The following is a 21,896-nucleotide window of genomic DNA, read 5'->3' on the forward strand; positions in this document are numbered from 1 at the left end:
AAAGCTTCACTGGCTTTTAACTGACAACTGGAAATAAAGATATAGTGTGTACCCACTCGAAATACTATGGCGTACTGTACATGCAAACTGACACACAATCAACACACGAATATGCTGAAGTCTCCAACGGCCCGTCAGCAGAGTAAAGCCTCCAGCGGTATGATGACCTGAAACATACATGAGCATAGGGCAGGCAGGGGAAGGTGCTAAATTAAAAATGATAGTCTCTTGATGGGCTGTAAGTGGTGTTGTGGACCTGGACTGGCTCTCCCACGATAAAAGCTTAATGCTGCTGAATGCCACTACTGTTGCCATTCCTTAGGCGGACATCTATCTACATAGCAACACAACCGCCATGGTCACAGGCACAGACCAAAATATATGCTTTTAGAGAAAACACAAACAGAGTAAAACACCCATTCACAAGCACATAAAGATTTTTTTTTGTATTTTACTCAGAACAATTATCATAACTTGCATTGCTCTGGGTGCTGGTATCACAAAAATTTAATTACAAACACATAATGACTTCAAATAAATCTACAGAACAATTTGGATCTTATCCATCATTATTCAAACATAAACACATAGTTTTTGCATGAGGTGATTTTGTCATGGTAGAGTTTCAGAGACTACTACTGATAACAGAATGGTTGCCATGTCAGCATGCAAGTAAATTTTGCCCTCACACAGACATGCACACTCACACACAGTGTGAATACGGAGGGACCTAGGTGGTGATGCACAGCTAATAATAAAGAACTCTTTTTTCAGATTTTTCTATGAATTTTAGGGAGCTGTGTAGCTGAAATTAGGTTTAGAGTAGGCTTCAGGAATATGTCTGACTGAGGCATCCACTTGATTAATCAACATAGCCAGTCAAGTTTGCAGTTGATATATAGCAGGAATTAACTTTAGCTAGGAGTACATATGGAATGAGAATTTTCTTTTTTGCTGTTATAACAAACACAGTATAGAACAGTGTTTAGTTTGCTAAGTTAAAAACAGATTTGGTTCTAATGAAACTACACCAAAAACTATGGTACTATAAAATTCATGGAAGGCGTTTAAACTGTGTGAACTAAAGTAAAATCCCTAGTTAAATAATCTAGAGCAACCTTTGGTGAACAGGATAAAAGCTATGCACTGGTGTTTTTAGCAGCCCTCTCCTTTTACCTCTAATTGATCCCCTTGTGTGTGTACAGGAAAAGTCAAAAGCTTTGCCTTTTTGTCTTTGATGTTAAGGAGTTCGGCTAATTGTGAAGGCTACTTTGATAACCGTAACAAAGAAACATGTACTTCCTGTCTCCACCTTCACTGTTAAGCTGTCCTGTCAAATATTAAATATCTTCAAGAACAAAAAACATGGGACCACAGCTATAACACAAAAACACACATTTGAAAAGCATATAGCACATTCAGTCATCAAGCTTGTAACAAGTAACATTCATTAATTGATGTACTGGACATGACTTGAGAGGAGCAAAATGAATTAATATATACATCAGAATGCTTTGTCAGGTTATGTGTGTAACCTTTTATAACAGATGTAGCATTTTAGTTATTTGTTTAAATATAATGTAAACCATAATGTCTGCTTCTATAAATATCTTACATATACCATCACACGATATCTAAACTGGCACTATACTCTCAGTCACAGCTGCTGCATAAAAACAGCTCTAGTCACATGTTTTTTGTGCACTTTAGTATGCAAATCATGACGTTTTGACTAGTTATTTGCAAAAGGTGGAGCCAGTCTGCCAATTTTTACACTGCAACATTGGATTCATCAAGTGATAGATGTCTCTAGGTGTCTCTAGGTCTCTAGGTGTTCTATGCAGACACCTAGAGACATGGGTCTAGCGTTGGTTTTAGAGGAGAGGAGAGGAGAGGAGAGGAGAGGAGAGGAGAGGAGAGGAGAGGAGAGGAGAGGAGAGGAGAGGAGAGGAGAGGAGAGGAGAGGAGAGGAGATCCTTAGAGTTGAAGAGGTTATAGATTTTCCTCTCATTACTTCATGTATATTGCCTTTGACTTCATGGTCCCAAGCAGATACAAGCACACACACATACAGTAGTCACATAGGTTCCAAAGCACCTTATAAGTTTCTGTTATATCCAAGGTTAAAAGATCAATCTGAATTCAAAACTAATCATATTCACCTAAGCACTTAGTCACACGTCAAGTATTAGGTTTAAATCAAACACCAAAAATAAGACAATTAGAAAGGAGACAATTGGAAGTTAACTGGATCTGCTTGTGGGAATCTACTGTATGTGTTTTGCTATAGATAGACCTATAGATGGAAAGCACTGACAAGGGCTGAATATGTGACAGCAATGGTAAACCACACACTACTAACCTGTCTACCACTGTGAGACTTTGGCAAAGTGAGGACATTTTAGGTGACCTTCACTTTCTGTGAGTCTTAAACAGTCTTAAAACAGTAGTCAACCGCCCATTTGAACATGCTAATATTAAAAGATTTCTTTATAATAATTCTTTTAATAGAGTGATTGAGAACAAAATTCACAGTATGGTACAGTTTCAGCAAGAATTCATCTAAAATGAGACTTCAGCAGTGTGATTTAATCAACTCATTAGGCATCTTCCAAAGTCACAGTCTTTTTAGTGCAATGTTCTCTGTGTTTCCTAGGACACTGTTTGTCTGCTGAGCTGCAGTGGAAGGATAATCACAAAACAGGGAAATTGGTACTTCAAAGGATGTAACTTTCAAAGATTTCCTCTATTTTATATAAAAGCAGACTGCTGATGCCTCATATGGGTACCTAATTATTGTTTAAAGATACTTGAAAAATGGACATACTTTTATTTGGAGTTCAGGCTAGTACTAGGTTTAGGTTATGGTAATTATGTCAATGAATGCTTGCACAAAGATAGCTGTGTGAGTGTGTGTCTGTGCCCTCTTTAGCAGTTTCATTCTGCTTCAGGGTCACCACTGCTGCTGAAAGACAATCTTATTATGGTGTTTACCTCTGTGATCATAGTAAACACATTCATCCTTTTAGTTCCACTCCATTTGACACTGTTGATTATGCAAACTCCTTTTGGAGATAGAAATGTTCTCCTTTCATTTGTGTCTGTGTGTGTGCACATTAAAGGTCATAATAGATATAATATAATGTACTTTGTTGCGGTGGCACTTCTTTTACAGTCTCGCTGTGTGGTTCCGTGTTTGTGTATGCATATTGGTGTGCAAAAAAAATTGTATTGGTGCAATACTGACAAAACCATTTGACATTTAAGGTTCAATTTCATATCAGACTGTCAGACTTTCAAGAAGTCAAATGAAAAGTATTTGCATCATAGTCTTTCACATGGAGAGATAAAATGATTGAGAAATACCTTGTGACAGATAGAGAGAGATCAAACTGAATGGAAATATAATACTCACTGCCTCTCTTCTATTTTACAATATAATAGAATTTTGTTTCCAGAAAAATGCTTAGATGGAAAAGTAACACAGCTGATGAGAGACATGCTGCAATAAGGTCATTCTTATTATGAAAAAAAGGCTGAATATACTTCATACTTTAGGATAGAAATGAATATTTCACTACAGCTCTGGGACATCAAGAAATGGTGCCACTGCATGCTTGATTCTGCTTCATCAGAAGCTGTGGTCATTACTTCTTTTCAAGTTATTTTTGTCACAGTTTTGTAGTTTTGTTTGTTTTCAGAGGTCTGATTTTATCTCACCAGTGTGGTAGTGCAGCAGCAGGTCCTGATAGTGGTTGCCGATGGTCATGGGATGGAAATCTACTGTCACCTGCATACTCTCACCTACATCAAGAGTGCCAGAGGAGGGAGTCACTGAGAAAGGCCTGGAATAAATAGAAGAGGACAGAAGCTTTAGAATAGAAGAGTGTTGTAAGAAATCCAAACGTTCGACAAAAAATACAAGGATATAAGAAAATTCTCACTTCTGAGTGTGTAGGCTGAACTTGGCCTTGCTGTTTCCTATGTTTCGGACTAAGTGTGTCCTCTGTGTGGAAGCTTTTACTGGACAAAGGGGTAAATCAAACTCGTCTCGAAAGTCGAGAATGGCTCGTGGCCCAATGGCACGGACTGGAACCTCAAACCGCTCCCGTTCTGTCACACAAACCAGTCTGTGGTGGTAGTCCTGGATGGAGAAAATGTATCAGAAATTATTTGGAAAGTATATGTACTTGTTAGATGTTGTTAGATGTGCCTGGCCTGTTCTTGTGATGTTTTTAGTCATTTATTGAAGAAGCTGATAACATGCTCACAATGACAGACCTGACAAGTTGATTTTTAGAAGGTTTACCGTGTTCACTCTCTTTAGCATGTTAGCGTGTTAAATTTAAATAATTAGCAACAAACACAAGTAGTGAGGTAAACAGCAGCATCATTACTTTAGTAGTTTTTTGGTTATAAAACATTGTATTAACCTGATGATGGCAGTAAAAATTACTACACTTCCCCTAAGGATGATGAAATTAAATAAAAGATTAAACAAAAATAAGAATGGTGATCCCTGGTTCACAGTCATGTGTTAGGGTTAGGGTTAGGGTTCATATGACTCATGGAACTGTTTAAACATATTGTGTTTGCTAGTTTTGAGTTTTATAGCTATGAATGTCTGTACACAGAAAAGGAGATGAGACCTAACGTGATAATCTAAACAAATAACGTGTCTAATAAGTGTTGTGATATTATGTATGATATTATGTATTTAACCTATGTATTTTCCTGTATTATTATCTTGAGTAATACTTACCTCAGAGTATTACTTTTATAATTTCACATTCCTATCCACATCCTATCCTCTGCCCCTCCCTTCATATCTGATTAAAGCTTCATCTAATCATATACAGTAATCTTCTGTAAATTCTATACCAGCCTCTTAAGTGCAGGTTACTATGATACGCCACTGTACTCACCCACTGTTAATCACTGTATTAGTTAAACTCTTTATCTCTAGTACCTTGTTCTCTTGTGGGTTGAAGAAGACAGTGAAAGTAGCAGACAATCCTGGTGCAACCTTGCGACCTGCATCCTCTGAAGCGACAACATGGAAATACTCTGAGTCCTGCTGCTCCAGCCTCACTTGTCGTGAAACCTTGACATAAAAAACATTGCAGAAACTTTATAAAACTGTGAACCCCACATAGCAACAAACACTGAGTTACGCCGAGGTACACACTCTAGTGAGGATTTATTCATTATTACTTGATGGTTTCTTGAACAAATGGTAATGATAAATTGCCTCCTATAACCCCATGACTTTTTCCAATCATCCTTTCTTTTACACAGCCCACACCCCATAACATACACACACTCAAGTGCTGTGAATACCATTTTCTCTGCCACTAAGGTCAAAGTGATTCAGTTAGACTGTGTCTACTGTTCCATTTCATAGTTATTGTGATGGAAACGTCAGCTCAGCAGCCAAGTTAGTGTAAATGTTTACTGATTCATCATCAACGCACCTTGTCAGTGTTGAAAAGAAGTAGGGGTAACTTGTACGTCTGTGCAGGAGTGAAGTTCTGGAAGACCAGTTCAGATGGGAAGGGCTGGAAAAGTGCTTGGTCCATATCTACCAAAGACAACTGACAACACACGCACGCACGCACACACACACACACAAACACACACACACACACACAAATGTAACTTTTTAAAGACACCAGCTTACTCTAAGTGATATATTATGTGCTAAATGTGCATATTAATACAATATTAATATATGTTTACTGCCCTTTTCAGAAGCATATGATGTTGCATTTTATGATTGTATGTTTTATATTGCATTTCAGCATTTATTTTCAATTTAAACTGGATGCTTCACCAAACATGGGTTCATAAGAGTTCACACTGGACAACCAAAAGCTTTTTGTTTTTACTCTAGTTCCTACAGATCCCATAAAGCAGGAGAGGATTTTCAAGTGTCTTTTTTCAAATTCCACATCCAAAGTTACTTGTGTTAGATAATTCCTGGTACTGATCGATCTTATTGTTTAGATGTTGAATAACATCTAAATAAGAGTGATTTTCATTTGTACACTGTATGTTAAAGTGTGGCTAGGATGACCTAAAATAATCCTGCTGTCATTGCTTCTAGTTACAGTATCACCTATTGTGGCCTACAGGGGAGGTTAGGCAGGATCATATTTGCATATTTGACAAGTCAACAAAATATGTGAACTGGGTGAGATGCAACCATGGACACTCCTAATTATGATGAGAGTGCATTTATTCATTTCATAGGTCTCACAAACGTCAGATGGCATTTTGCTCCAAGCTCTACTGTTAAAATGTGACTCTAAAAGTACAGCGCATTCATTCACATTGGTTGCCCTCTGCCCATCAATTAGTGTCTGCTGAGTAAGGAAAAGTAGCTTTGGTTTAATCTAAACGACAAAATACTGAGCACATGCTCAGTATGCAGGGGACTAATGATAAAATAATGAGATGGTTTGAATGTGTTGTATTTTCTGGTTGTATCTACTCTTCCTATAAACCTACCACATTCTGATCTTTTTAGAAAGATAAATAAAGTTTACATATATGTTACTGTTGTTACTTCTACCAATAGGGGTCAGAAATCACTTGGACAATGGTTAGATTAATTGTGTGTATGCTCTAAATGCACAATACTTTACAAGTAATGTCAGGTAAAATTTAGAGAGGCTTACAGAGTAAGTGTTCTATACTTTATTATACTGTATATCCTTATGGACGTCTTCTGTAGTTAGAGGAGAGCTTCTAAAAATCAAATGTCGATTTCAATGTATTTTTATAGAAGTTATAGTGAACTTCCTAGGGTTTTGTTCTCATAAAGATGAAAGTAACAGCGGAAGCATGTCTGGAGACAGCAACTATAACAGCTAACTCCTGTTCAGCCTTCATCTTCTGTTGTAGGCTGTTGTCACTGTCACTCTTCATTAAAAGTGTTTTCTCTCATTTGCTTCAAGCTCATATACAATCCTGACACATTTAACTGGTTCCCTCCACTTTCACTGCTGTCTGCCATGATTTTTGGGGATGCTCTCTTTTACAACTTTAGTTTAATTTTGTAGATAGTGAAAGCACACACGATTATTGAGCTACTGAGGTATCACAAGATTGTCTGGCATTTACTTTGTGATGTGTAGTCTGACTCATATCAAGCAGTTCCAGGATGCAAGGTGGGTGTATCTCGTTGGTGTTAGCCAGGCGCTCCTCAGTAGACTGTAACATCTCCTGGGTGTAAACAGATGGAGTGACCTGCAAACACACAGTGGCTCAGTGTAGTATGCTAAGTGCACTGCTGCTGCTACTTTTCTGCAGCTCACCACATTAAACAAGACTACCTAGTAAAAAAGGCAAAATATAATGAGCACAGGAGCTGTAGGTTTCCAACTTAAACCTGTTAGCTGGGACAACAATGCTCTGACGCTGGTGTCAGACACATACAGGGACATAAGCATCAGGATATTTTCATGCACTCAAAGAATGTTAATATCTGCACAATTTTGTGGCTAATATCCTCTCCAAAGAACCATTGTGCACCAAAGAAACGTTTAACTAAACTTAGACTATTTTAAGATAATGTCAGAAAAGGTTCTGGCTTAAACTCTAAATGAATAATGTAGCAGAGAGACAAGAGGCTGAGATGGAGGTAGCAGAGATGAAGATGTTGAGGTTCTCCTTAGGAGTGACCAGGTTAGACAGAATAAGGAACGAGTACATCAGAGGGACGGCTCACGTTGCATGTGTTAGCGACAAAGTCAGAGAGGCCAGACTGAGATGGTTCGGACATGTTCAGAGGAGGGATAGTGAATATATTGGTAGAAGGGTGTTGGAGATGGAGCTGCCAGGCAGGAGGGCAAGAGGACGGCAGAGGAGATATATGGATGTCTTAACAGAGGACATGAGGTTGGCTGGTGTTAGGGTAGAAGATGTTCATGATAGATTTAGGTGGAAAAGGATGATTCGCTGTGGCAACCCCTGATGGGAAATGCCGAAAGAAGAAGAAGTAAGTTATTGTATATGCGATATTTATAGCTGCCAGATAGGTGTGTATTCAAACTCTGTTCTACTATTCAGAGATAACACAGTTGTTTGTCTATACACTGTTCATTAAAAAGCTCCATTGTGAAATAACGTGGCCTCTCTTTTGATGGTGACTTTACCATGAAAACAAATCCACACAAACACAGATTCTATATTTTGCCGTGGAATAATTGTTGCGCCACTTTATTGACAATTCTAGCAGACACTTTTATCCACTTAACTTAAACAAATACAACAATTTGGGGTTCAGTGTCTTCCCAAGAACACTGATTATAGATAGGTTAGAATCTCTAATCCTGCAATTACAAGGTCACCGACTAGCTAGCTAGGTGGACTTAATAAATTGTGTCAACCAGGTCTATGGCCTAGGTACAGGCACAAACAGACCGCAGACGCGTAAAAGTGCCCAGCGGAGAAACAAAACACTGCAGGCACACAGGCCTACTAACGTATGCTCCCTACAAAAAGCCAGGATAAATATTAGGGCAATCTATCATTTATAGCAGCTTCTTTAACAGTGGACATGTCCAGAAGTACAGCCACAAGAATCTGCCCCCTGTTATTTAATGGGAATAACTGGTTTTAAGATCTGATTAATGTTAGCTGGATTACTTGTTATTCTGTTTGAAGGTAAGGTACATGCTGGATTGTTGCTATAATGTGTCATAACACAACGATCACTTGCTATGGGTTCTCAGAGTAATAAGCAAAGATATCATATTTTATATTTATATTTTTACCTTTCTTGGCCTGCTCTCCTTTAGAACAACTTTATGATTGTTAGGGAGGGACATCTTTAACCACTTTGGTCTTGTGGGAATCTGAATGGTTGTCATTTTGCAGCAGGAACACCTGCAGAAGAGAAGAGAAGAAACGCTGACTGTGCTACCTGTGGTGTTAACGTTAACTAGCTAGCTTATGGTAGCACTGATAGCTAAATAAGGTTAGTTAAAGGTAAGTTCTGTTTAGCTACCGTCACCTGACAGTAACCCGACCCCTTCGACTTACTTCAAACCATCTGAAATATCTATAATTTCTTGTATTTACGAATTACATATCTCGTAGTTGAAAACAACACACAACATTGCTGAGGTTAGGATGTCTTAGTAACTAGACATCCGTAATCTGTTCTCTAATTTATTTTGTCTTGCTAAATACTGACATCTTGCTCGACAAACATAAAGTTAGCGGAAGCCAAAGGGTAAACCTGTTGGCTTTCTGTACTGTCAAAATATGAACCAAATCTTACCACTTCTTCAGTGAATGAACGGTGGATTTAGCGACTTTTCACTTTCCTAAATTCAAACGTTGAAGTCAGCTTCGTTGTGCTTTGTTGCCGTGGCAACGCACTCAACCACCGCCTCGAACCAAGGTGTTTTCTGATTGGCTGGCGTCTTCCAGAGACAGGAACTGTTGTTTATTTGAATGTTTTAGGAATATATGAAGCTAATACAGTATACAGACTTTAAAACGTTTAAAAATATTATTTCACCAGCAAACAGACCAATCGATGTAAAATTGTTTAATTACAGGTATTAAGCATCCTTAAAAGGACACATTAGCAATACAAAGATATAGTAAAGGTATCAAACATAATACGTAAAGCAGGGCGAATTAAAAGTACCTTAAGGTAAACTACATCCTGTCAAGTCTCTATATTTTATAGGCTTTTTAGGTCTAAAAAGGTAATCTACAAAAGAATGTAGATGCTGGATAAAATTGTGAAACAAATCTGGCGAAGTAAGAGAGGAATCTTTCCCTCTAAGATGTTTTTGTTTAAGTATTAAGTATTAAGCTGCATCAAATATCACCATAAAGCATCAAAAACAGACTCTACCTTTCAGACTATACAACACAACTCATTGTGCAGGTGCTGGTTATATCTCGTCTGGACTACTGCAATAGATCACTGATGGGGTTGCCAGCATGCATTATCAAACCTCTCCAGATGATCCAAAATGCAGCAGCATGTCTCATTTTTAATCAGTCAAAATGGTCACGTCACACCACTTTTCACATCTCTGTACTGGCTTCATGTAGCTGTCCGCACCAGGTTCAAAGCCCTGACAACAGAGTGGTCAGCTCATCCTGAGCTTACCTGATCTCCCTCATCCTGGTCTACACTCCCTCAGACTCACTGCGCTATGCAAGCGAACAACGTCTTGTGGTCCCCTCACCTCACCTGAAAAGATCCCAGGCTAAACTCTTCAGCTCTTTGGTTCCACGATGGCGAAATATATTTGTTTGCTTTGTAACTCACTTGTAAATCGCTTTGGATAAAAGCCTCTGCCAAATAACATAATGCAAATATAACTGAAGAATAGTAACTTAATGTCCTGATACTATAAAGTAGGCTTTTTGCTCATATAAATCCTGTATTTGAAAGTACATTTAGTGAATTGCTACACAATTCTGAAGTAGGCCCACTTCACAGGCTAACATTTGTGAGACAGTACCACCCAGTTACTGACAATTCACACAAATGGCAAAATAATGCCTTTTTATTAGTCTGCAGTATGAACAATCAATAAATTCCATCTTATACAATTTGTATCAAGTGCATGTCTTATTTCAACTCTCTCTTGTTGTTTATTCACATGCATACATGCAAAACTAACACCACTTGTGGACTGTGTATGTGTAAAGCGTCATTAAAAGGGCAAGTGAGGCTGCAAAAGGGATTTGAAAGTCCAGTGAGGAGGATGACAGCGCAGGAATTTTTAACATATCCCATTTGACTTATTGGTCGTGACAAACATAGCGTGAATGGTGGGCCACAGGGATTAGTATTGTATTAGCATTTTTCCCAGAGAATGTTATTTTTTATTTTTGCAGTATGTTGTTGGACTAAATCAGGTACACACAAACACACCCACACACCCACACACACACACTGGTTTCTTGTCATCTTCTAGCTTATACATTGGGTCCTCATATTATTCATTCTTTCATGCTTTCCTTTTACCCCATGAGTCAGCTATTTGAATACTTGTGCAACTTGTTTGTGAGTGTGCTCAAAAGAGAGAGAACAAGAAAACTATTTGTTCACGCACATTGTTCCACTGTCCCTGGAACTGAGGTGTTGAGTCAAATTGCATGACATTTTCATTTGTTTAATGTTCATCAACACTAGAGTTTTGGCTGAGATCCCTCCTCTTCTGTTTTTCTTTTCCTTTGTTGCCCTCTCATTGTTCCTCCCTCTGTTCCCAGCCCTGTCTCTCTCTCTCAGTGCACGGATCACTGAGTTGCCCACCGTGGTAGAAAATTGGATTTAATCTCCCTCAAAGGTACCGGCAGTCACGCTAGGCCACGCCCCTTTCGCGCTGCACGCCGTGACGTCAGCGCGCACCACGACCTCCGCTACTGCGTCCACAACCTCAGCTTGTCCATCAGCCGCTGCACTGCCGTGAACTCAGCACGGGAATCGCCTGTCAGAAACCCTCACAAACAACCTCTTATCAGCACATTAGTCCCGCTCATCATCAAATATGGAAGCGACGTCCTCCCACTCCAGTCTGTGCAGGTAAGAGCGCTCAGTGTTGGTGGATGGTGGTGGACTGGAGTGAAATGGTTGTCAAGGCTACCCTGTAGCTTAATTGTGCTATAATAAGGTTCACATATAGTTTTAAATCAAAGCCCAGCGACTGTATAATCAATTAAGTTTGCATTTTGACATACGAACCGTGCTATTTGAGAACAGTTTAGAAGCAAAAGGCAACAATACAGACGCTTTATTCTGAGGATTATAGTCCTATATGTGGGACTTCCTCGCAGGATGACGCTTCTCTCTCTCTGACGTCATCGTGGATGGTACAGGTGGTCTGGACTACAGTGGATCTGCTTTCTCCTTGCGATCAAAAGCCGAATTCCTCTGACTGAAAAACACCGTTGAATACCCACTTAATAGGCCAGTCTTGTACTTGTGCATCTGAGAGTCTCGGAGCTTAGCAACAGCCCCGTGTTGAAGTGATTTTCTGTGCTGCGGCTGCCAAAAAAATGTGGAGGCCGCCCCGGCCCTCCCCGCTCCCCGCTCCCCGCATGTGGACACAGCACCACGGACAGCTCCACACTCAGCCGCCCGCTGCTGCCACTAAGGCGGGGAGCCACAAGTCGGTATTAGACACTGCAGGTGCTTTTAGCAAGTTGTTTATATACTTTAGGGGTCCGTTTGGTCAAAGTTAGTGTATGGTATAGTTAGTTTTCAGGTCCACATTTCGTCTGTAGGTGTGCTTCATTGTTTCATACTTTCCTTTTATCTTAAGAGTCAGCTGAATACTTGTGCAACCTGTTTGTGAGAGAGATCATGAAACTATTTGATTACTATTCTTTATGCTCACGCACATGCATTATAGACAATACAACTGAGTTCCCTCCTCTCTCTGTTGTTGTTTATATACTTTAGTGTACGTTTGGTCAAAGCTAGTTTCGTCTGTAGGTATGCTAGAAGCTAAAAGCATTAGCATGCTGCTTAGCTAAGAAGCTAGTTTTTTTTGCTAACACAGCTGCGTTAAAATATTTAATTATCTGCTAATGAACTATTTTAACCCTATAAGAAACGCATATAACATCACAGACAAAAGACATTATTATGGTTTTATAACAGAAGAGATTTTGATTTGTGTTACTACAGTTTATTACACACCGCACTGTCTCCATGTTTCAGGTGTTGTGTTTATGAATCACTGATTAAAAGAAAAGAGAGTGAGTTGTCAGACTGAATAAACTGAATTGCGGTCATTCACTCCTCATCACTCCAATTCAGTAAATGTGTTTATGAATCATTTACAAACAGAAGAGCAGGAGTTAGAGCAGGAGCCTGTTGAGTGTGACTGTGTGTTTGGACACATGGACAGTTACATGAAGAGCAGCGTCTGCCGCTAACAGGTTGGTAATGACAACAAGAATTATGATGATATTATCACGTATAATCACACAATTTGGTTTTTTTCAGCCACTGTTTGGCTATAGGTGAGTCTAGCAGGTTTTTAAGTCAGCACAAAAGTCCCATTCCTCTGAATACTCACCTAACAGGCCAGTCTTGTACTGTGGCTCATCAGACTTGCTTGTGAGTTGACAACCATACAACAATTACGTCTTAATGATCTGTACTGCAGAATGGCTGGAGTCCAGGTGGGGTATTAGCAGGACTCTTGATGGAGTCAGCTTTCTCTCATCATCAGAAACATGTGACAGGTGTGACTGCAGCTACAGGATGCTGACAGTGTCACCTAGCATGTGAGATTTAACAATATCTATCTAACAGCGTCAGGACTTTTGAGTTAATGGCAAAATCCTTTTAATAGTAGCATGTTTAACAACGTGACTTAATGTAACATTTTCCAGGTCTTTTTTAAATAAGGAGGCAATGGGGAAACGCTGGGAAGATTGAATACCCAAGGCTACTCTGATACAGCAGTCATCTTAGCCAGCGTCTTTGAAATGGCCTCAAAACCATCAGGCTCTCTCCTGCTGCAGATTGGTCTGGTGATGGCTTTCAGCCTGTAGTGTCATTGTGTTTTAATAACAAATCCAGAGGCATGGAGGGGTACATTATCAAGCGTATAGGCATATAACCAGATTTATAATCAGAATTACAGCCTGTTCCAGACTCTGTATAATGTACTACCTTGAGGCAATTCCAATCAAATCAACATCCCTGAATAATAATTTGGCCGGCCCGGTTAAAGTGACAAAGTAAAAACCCATAAGTGTGTTGTATAATGTATTATTTATACTTATTTTTACACAATGTTCCTTTCCATGTCCTTTTGCTCCTGTGCATTTCAGAGTGGTTGTCCCCTCCAGCTAGTATTTTATAAATACTTAGCATGGGTGTTGCAGACTATTGTATATTATTATCATGACAATGAGGAAGCTTTTTTTTACAATGGCAAAGACATCCTGTAGTTGAATGTCACAGTAAGACCAGTTTTGTTAAGCCTTTTGCTGAAACCTAAGATGAAGCAAGGTGACTTTTCATGTCTGCAGGGTTTTTTTCTAGTTGTTCAAAAAGCCACCAGCTGAACCTGTTGTTGTGTATACATCATCACGTACTGTGTTATTTTTTTCTGCTTTTCAACACACACAAAAAGTACTTTCCTGAACACATATCATTGTATTGCTACAAATGTTGTCATATTGTCTGTGATTTTGTTCACATTTCTGCTTGCTACCCTCAGACAGTGATAAACATTAGACAGATGTTGGCTAGCATGTATGCCATCTGTTCCTTGATAAAAATTATAATGGTTATGGTGGAAATCATTATGAGGACAAGCAACTGAGATATCAGTTTAGTAATATTTAATATTCATTAAAATGTTTCTGTTATCTTCAACTACAGTTATGAACAGTACAAGGAGACGGCAGACTGGCTGCTGAAACACACTTCACATCGTCCCAAAGTGGCCATCGTCTGTGGCTCAGGCCTGGGTGGTCTAGCTGATCTGCTGGACAACAAAACTGCCTTCCCTTATGAAGATATTCCACATTTCCCCACCAGCACTGGTACGTTGTCTCTGTCAACAGGACAATGAACTGTACATACGTATGCTACAAGCTGCTCAACCTGAATGTGTGATATGCAGTGACAGGTCATGCGGGTCAACTGGTCTTTGGGAGGCTACAGGGCCAAGAGTGTGTCTGCATGCAGGGCCGCTTCCATTTCTACGAGGGCTACAACATACACAAGGTAAGCGACAGCATTTAAAGTGCATTTACTGCTGCTAGTGTTCCCTTTTGCCTTAAATACAATAAGACAAAAAGAGCGTTTTGAGGTAACTGATAGTATGTTGGCATGCTGTTTAGTTTAATGTGTAAGCATACTACAATATAATAATAGTACATACTAATAATACTACAATACTTTACATACAACATTTTCTAATTAGCACTAAACACACAGTAGAATAAACAATAGAAGTTCTGACCTGCTGATAACACTAAATGAACTGAAACTAATCAACATTATTACAATTTATTTGCTGACGACTACAGATTAGTGTACAACATGTCAGGACAATAGTCGTTAGGATATTTCAGTCTAGACCAAAGTGGTGTCACGTCATGTCACTAGCATGAAAAAAATATTAAAAAGTGTTTTTGATATTGCCATTATTTTGTTTGTCTAATGAACTTGTCTTCTTTCTTATTTAATACCCTGGAAGAATATTAGATCTAATGAAATGAATGGTCTGATATGCAGACATCTGCTGCTGCTACTGCTCGAAGTTGCCTTGTGAGCAGCTTTCTGTCTCAGTTTCGATCACAGGCCAACTTGCTTCTGAATTGTGAAACCTTGCTGATGTGAATGATATACTATATATTACACCTGACCTACAGCTGGCAGTTTAAACTTTGACTTTGTTAATGACTTTGAGAAAAACATTCACAGTTTCTGTAGGTATAAGCCTAATCTTTAAACCATTATTATGCCTGCCACAGAGAGAGAGAGAGAGAGAGAAAGATCCTTTGCATGGTAAATGGCAGATTTTTTCCCATTCGTCTTTATTTCCTATAAAGCAATGGCTGCATTTAGTACATTCAACTGCCAGCAAATGTACCTGTTACAGCAATACAATGACAAGCTACACAAAGAAGAACAATAAAACAATAGGGCACAATAAAAATAGGCAATATCAAAATCCTGATCATATTAGTGAGAAACCAGCTGTCTGGTGTGTTCCCATTCAGCCAGATCTCAGTGAAGAAAACCAAACTGTGCTCTCTGGATTCACCCACTGTGTTGCACAGTGACCTCATGTTCACTATGATAAACTTTGGATAAAAGATGACAAATCTCCTATGTTTATCGTGACACTTCGCTCCCTTTGCGCGTCCTCTCACACCTCCTCAGATCCTGGGGAATTTCAGTTTTCTTGCCCATTGCTTGTACTTTGGAGAACTAACTGTTGTTCCCTAGTGTAAACAATACTGAGACACCACACATACTCAAGAATTATTAGCTTCCAATAGAAAGGAAGAGCACGACTTGACGTACAATATTGTACGAAAATGTGTATAATTGACATTTCCAGTTGCCTCTTGTCCAAAGATTATCAGACCAGTGTGTAGCTCACCACTCTGAGAAACAATGTCCTAGTTGTGATGACAGTAGAAAATTCACCCAGTGACTCAATATAACAGTGGCCTTTGATCTCCAGAGATGCTGTATCCTGGTTTTATTTTATTACCAGCTGTTATGTGCTCTTTTCACATAAAATGACCATTATAACCCCACTAAATCATAAAATGCAGTTTCATATGCTGTAATAGAAGGTCAGGTGTGTAATGACTCTCCTGTTCCCAGTTCGGACTTTAGACAGAAGATATATCAAATGACTGGTTGAATATCTTCACAAACTGAGTTGAACTGAAAATTATTTAACATCCAACTGCCCAGTGAGGCACAAATGTCTGCACAACTAATGTCAAACCCACTAGCCTTAACTACATTGTGGTTAGTGCCATATAACACAGAATTAACACAGTAAACATCAACATGTTAACATGTTAAACAATGCAGTCTATGTTTAAATAGTGAACACACATGTTATTATTGTTATTATGAATATGTTAACATGCTGAAGTTGGCATTTAGCTCAAACCACCAAAGCACTACTTAATGGAGCTGCTTTTGTGTCTGCAGACTTTTAATTGCTTTCTTTAAGTTCTATGAGAATCAGTTTTTTTATTCCTCCTTGTAAAGCAACATAATTCTTTTATGATTGAAAACCAGCTCAACACAGCCAAGTTTGTTTTGCCACCCAAGAGCCTTGGCAAATAATTTAATAAAGTCAATTCACCATTAACAGCTCACTGCTACAATTTAACCACTGACAGTTCTTGTGTTACATAAATTCACTTCCAACATAATCCAGAAAATAATGCAACAGTCTAATGTTCCAGAATGACAGGACTGACCTTATCAAGAAACTAGGGTACTTGAAAACATTTCTGCACTAACTAGCAAAGCACTTTTACTGGCAATTGAAGTTGTGGAGAAATGTGAAATAGGAAAAGCAATTTACAGATGTGACTTCAGCGAAGCAGTCATTTATGGGCCATCGGTTGCCCTATAAAGGTTAGTACAAGACCACAACAGTGTCAGACATGCCAAAACCTACAGTAATAAAAGTCCCAGAGTCTGTTGACATTAGCACATGCACAAGCTGTCCCGTTATAAATATTGCCTTCTCATGTCATGTACATCCTCCTCTACGTGACCCCGCTCTTGTAACTCCCTCTTGTAATTGTTTGACATACGCAGTACGTCAAAAAGAAGACTGTCTGTCTGTGTCTGTCATCCCTGTCTCTCCAGGTAACATACCCAGTGCGAGTGTTCCGCCTGTTGGGCGTAGAAGCTTTGATTGTGACAAACGCAGCGGGGGGACTCAATGACAGCTACAAAGTGGGAGACATCATGCTCATTAAGGATCACATCAACATGCCAGGCTTTGCAGGGCAGAACCCGCTGTGTGGACACAATGATGAGAGGTACAGCTCAAACACATAAACTGTACTATGAAGGTTAAACGTTTACACCATATTTGTGTCCTATAGAATAACGATTTATCCCTCCTCAGATTTGGAGTACGTTTCCCTTGCATGTCGGATGCGTATGACCGTGAGATGAGGGAACTGGCCAAGAAAACGGCAAAGGAGCAGGGCTGCGACAGCTTCCTGCAGGAAGGGGTTTACTGCATGCTGGCTGGGCCATCATACGAGACCATTGCAGAATGCAGACTCCTGCAGATGCTGGGGGCTGATGCTGTCGGTTAGTACAGCTCCTTGAGACACACTTAAAGTGATACTGATGTGTCGCAGGAAGGCCTCTCAACAGTGCATCTACAGCTGGAAATATACTTTCCAAACAAATGATACATTATACAGTCAGTTGCATTTCATTGTCATTTCAAATAACTTTTATTTCATATGGACCAGAACCATTTTCTTTATTGTTCAATTAATTCAGGAATATGGTATTTCTGTTGTTGGGTATATTTTGTTTCCTGCTGAACACACATATATGCAGCATTTATATTAGTTTTGGTGTATGCACCACCCACAGCCAATATAAATTCAAAACAGATTTTATAGACAGTGATAGTGAATGTATTGGTTGCAGTGTTAAAGGGACATTGCTTCGGTTTGTTGTGAGCAGTGCAATTCTTTAAATTTCATGTAAGTGTAATAATAAATATTGGGTATCAATGTCGTAATTACGTTGTGGACGTCTTTCTTCTGTCTAGGTATGAGCACAGTTCCAGAGGTGTTGGTGGCTCGTCACTGTGGTTTGCGTGTTTTGGGTCTGTCCCTCATCACCAACAAGGCTGTGACAGATTATGACAGCAGTGAGAAAGCAAACCATGAGGAGGTGCTGAAGACCACCAAACACCGAACCCAGGACCTCCAGAAGCTCGTCAGCGAGATCATCACCAAGATCTAGTACCTTCCTCTAAGATCTGTCAGCACATAAAATATTTCAGCCATGCAATTTAAGAATTGGTGACAGGAGAATAGGTAGAGGGTACAGTACGTGCAGGTGGGGTGGATAGAGTAGTTACTTATTGGGTACTGGGTAATGTGGATAACCAGGGGAGTGAGTGAGATGTGTTTGAAATAGGGAGCAAAGGTAAGAAAAAAGTTACACTTAAACACTAAGCAGGAAACATTGACGCCATTTGATCATTGATGAAATTGTGTGTGGCTAGTTTGACTTCAGTGTGATGACAGCAAGACAAACAAGGACATGTTAGATTGGATCCATGAATCACATTCAGTGAGAACACATTGATGGTAGAAGTCTAATGCTGTGGATCTTGTAACAGCTCATTAAATTTGGTCTTCAGCTATGTAACTATACATAGAAAGAGCAACAGCTTGGTCATAAAGCTTTAATAGCAGATAAGGATTGCTTTGATTTGTTTTGATTCTAGTTCCCTAAGAACTGTAGTGCCTTCTCTGATTGAATGTTTAAGGCATGTTACACCAAGCATCACTGTAGCCTGGGGTTGGTGTGGTCAGATGTGTGACTGTAACCACACCCACCCGTGATGTCATGGTGTTAATGGGTGTCTCTAGAGTCCTTGGGTAGTATGTCCAAAACAATGACTACGAGCATTACCAGTAATACAGTATACCATTCTTCTTTTAAAATGCCAGAGATAAATCATGGATCAGTTAATGTACCAGTCAAAGATTTGGTATAACCCCCCATCAGTATGTAGACCTATCCTGCTTCAGTTCTGCAGCAGTGTTGGGGTTTTCCCTGCGCTGTCTTAGTTAGAGCCAGACTGGCAGAATACAGGAAGCCCAGCACGTGTCTGATGAACAGTACAATGAAATAGCTGTTAATGACTCCTACTACTGAACACCTTTACATGGTGAGTAGTTCTGATCACTGGGTAACATTAGGTTACTGTTGTTAATGATGACTCAGCAATTTTGTGTTTTTTTCTTTTTACACCTCATCCTTAAGTGAGTGCTTGATATTAAGGTTTACATGCCCTTACTGACAGCCTGTCAGCTCAGTTTGCTGCTACTAAAACAATAACCTCCATTATTATACTAAAGATTTGTTACATGAATACTGTACATGCTGTATGTCTCTTCTGCTTTTAGCAAGAGCAGTGTTTACCAGCGACTAACTGCCAGGTTCAGATACACTCCAGTCACCTTGCACTTACACACTGGTCTTGACAGGGGTCCATTACTACTGAATGATAGATGGTAGTTAGAAATATTAAAGAATCATTGTTCTGACTATCATCAACTATCATGTACTTTCCTTAATTTTGTGGCTGTTATTATTATACAGTAAATACAATTTTAGCTATAAATCAAAGTAGGTTTATTTAGATTCTTCTATGATCAAATCAGAGGTGTTTACCTTTTAAATAGAGAAAACATTTATATTTATCTAATGTATTTATAGAGAGGAAATGTGACAAAATGGAATGGCATTAATTCTTTTTAGACAAAAGAGAAGTGCAAAGACAGGTTTTAGCTGAAGAACCTATCCACTAATGGAGAGCTTGTAATTGTAGTGATGTCATAGATCAGTGGATGTACAGTGTATATAGAAAACTAATGATTTACTATAAAAAGCACAGTATAATCTGAGAAATACCTAAAGCCAAAAGGTTAAAAGGTATGAAGGTTTTTCTAAAACAGATTACACATGGTAGCTGTTTTATTTGCACTAGATACCACAATACTGTAATATCAGATAGCTCTATAATACCGGGACCTGTGGTTTTCAATCTTCTCTGATCTGATCTGGAACCTCCTGCCAGGCTCCCTTGACCATCTCATTTATTAGAGCTGGGAAGGCCGGAGAAATCCTAGATCAGCAGTCCACCTCTCAGGCCATTTGTATCAGGCTAAACATCAAAATGCTAATGGAAGTCTTAAAGGGCAATTCTACTCTGAACAAAAACCAGTATCGCTGAAATGTGAAATCTGGAGCCGCACCATACACTGTGAAGAGAAATATTTGTCTTTTACTCACAGCAAATTCATTTTAACGTACACAATTTCTTTATTTTATCATTCTGAGGCAAATGCTTTAGAAACAGTCCACTTCTACCATGCTTGCAATTTCCCTGTTGTCTAATGATGAAGTCTTCCTCTATATCTACCTATTAGATTGATTCATTTCTATGTACTGTATTTTTAGTTTAATGATATTTATTGTATCCAGGTCTCAGGGTAGAGTCTAATTCATATATAAGATAAATCTACTATGTATCTATTGAATACAAACAATTTATATTCATGCTAAATGTGGCTGCTGACTAATAAAAACTTGTAGATTAAAATCTGAGATTTGCCCACATTTGTATGTGTCTGTGCGTGTGTGTGTGTGTGTGTGTGTGTGTGTGTGTGTGTGTGTGTGTGTGTGTGTGTGTGTGTGTGTGTGTGTGTGTGTGTGTGTGTGTGTGTGTGTGAGAAAGAGAGAGTATGTGTACTAAAATCCCAGCATCAATCGATATGGATGTAAAATGTTTGTTTTCCAGGAGAAAAACAGTTTCTTCCATTTTGAGTGATAATGAGGATAAGTGAACAGGGACATCTCTGTGAGATGTAGAGAGGCACCCCACCACCACCACCACCCCTTTCTCCAACACACACACACACACACACACACACACCTCATCAACACATCTCCACTCCCTCTCTCTCAATCCTTCACTTTAAACACACCTCAAACAGAAGACGCGCCGCGAGACTGAGATGAAGTGGAAATGGCTGTTCTGTGCCCTGTTCCTTCTTGTTACATAATTCATCTACATACAGCCTGGTGAGGTGCAGCCCACTGAGGAACTGAAATATTAATACAAATGAACCAGGCAGCTCGACAACACAAACACAACAGCTTCAGCACGCTGGGCTGGACTGGATTCACACACATCCACACAAAGGCATCACAAGCCGGCTTCATGGCAAAAAGTTATGCATGGAGGATGCAAATAACACGCTGTCTGCTTTGAATGGACAGAAGAGGAGACAGGACACAGATAAAGACAGATGATAGGACTGACTAAAGAGAATAAGAGAGGAGAATGAAGTGCGTTTGACTCCGCAGTCCCCGCAGGCTGGCAGCAGGCCTCATCTGTACTGTAATGTTGATCTATCTATCGTCGCCGTGCCAGCAGAGCTCGGGGCCTGCTATTGATTATTATAGGGTGAAAAGAGAAGCTGAGGAAATAGAGCGGGACAGCTCTGCTGAGTTAACACTGTCACACACACAAGCTGTTCTTATGAGCTGTCATGTACCTGAGCGCCTACTGTCTATGAGACAGGAGCGTTCCTGTTAGCGAGGGTGACTTTTACAAGCCTGAGAAATCGCGTTA

The 21,896-nt window shown here is 39.4% G+C and overlaps 2 protein-coding genes across 2 annotated transcripts in view; one reads left to right on the forward strand and one right to left on the reverse strand.

The window, feature by feature from the left end:
• Positions 1-9,376, reverse strand: part of hydin (HYDIN axonemal central pair apparatus protein) — a 62,296-nt gene extending 52,920 nt beyond the window's left edge. The window contains exons 1-7 of the mRNA XM_026366147.1: positions 9,290-9,376; positions 8,781-8,892; positions 7,126-7,251; positions 5,475-5,594; positions 4,970-5,104; positions 3,945-4,144; positions 3,721-3,845 (exon numbers count right to left, since the gene is read on the reverse strand). Of these exons, the coding sequence (XP_026221932.1) occupies positions 3,721-3,845; positions 3,945-4,144; positions 4,970-5,104; positions 5,475-5,594; positions 7,126-7,251; positions 8,781-8,876 (802 nt within the window). The 5' untranslated portion in view covers positions 8,877-8,892; positions 9,290-9,376. The remainder of the gene's footprint in view (positions 1-3,720; positions 3,846-3,944; positions 4,145-4,969; positions 5,105-5,474; positions 5,595-7,125; positions 7,252-8,780; positions 8,893-9,289) is intronic.
• A 2,046-nt stretch (positions 9,377-11,422) lies between these two features.
• Positions 11,423-20,832, forward strand: pnp6 (purine nucleoside phosphorylase 6). Its single transcript, XM_026364536.1, has 6 exons — positions 11,423-11,563; positions 14,384-14,547; positions 14,628-14,731; positions 17,360-17,535; positions 17,625-17,815; positions 18,291-20,832. The coding sequence occupies exons 1-6, from the start codon at positions 11,529-11,531 to the stop codon at positions 18,485-18,487; spliced, it is 867 nt and encodes a 288-aa protein (XP_026220321.1). The 5' UTR covers positions 11,423-11,528; the 3' UTR covers positions 18,488-20,832.
• Positions 20,833-21,896: the final 1,064 nt, after the last annotated feature.

This window comes from Anabas testudineus, chromosome 6 (genome assembly GCF_900324465.2).
Source record: "Anabas testudineus chromosome 6, fAnaTes1.2, whole genome shotgun sequence".
Taxonomy (NCBI): domain Eukaryota; kingdom Metazoa; phylum Chordata; class Actinopteri; order Anabantiformes; family Anabantidae; genus Anabas; species Anabas testudineus.

What these genes read in the sequence shown, in the direction of transcription:
- pnp6 (XM_026364536.1), top strand. Translation starts at nt 11,529, where the DNA reads ATGGAAGCGACGTCCTCCCACTCCAGTCTGTGCAG. An exon ending in ACATTTCCCCACCAGCACTG is followed by an intron (nt 14,548 to 14,627) that starts GTACGTTGTCTC and finishes TGTGATATGCAG; the next exon opens with TGACAGGTCATGCGGGTCAA. An exon ending in AGGGCTACAACATACACAAG is followed by an intron (nt 14,732 to 17,359) that starts GTAAGCGACAGC and finishes CTGTCTCTCCAG; the next exon opens with GTAACATACCCAGTGCGAGT.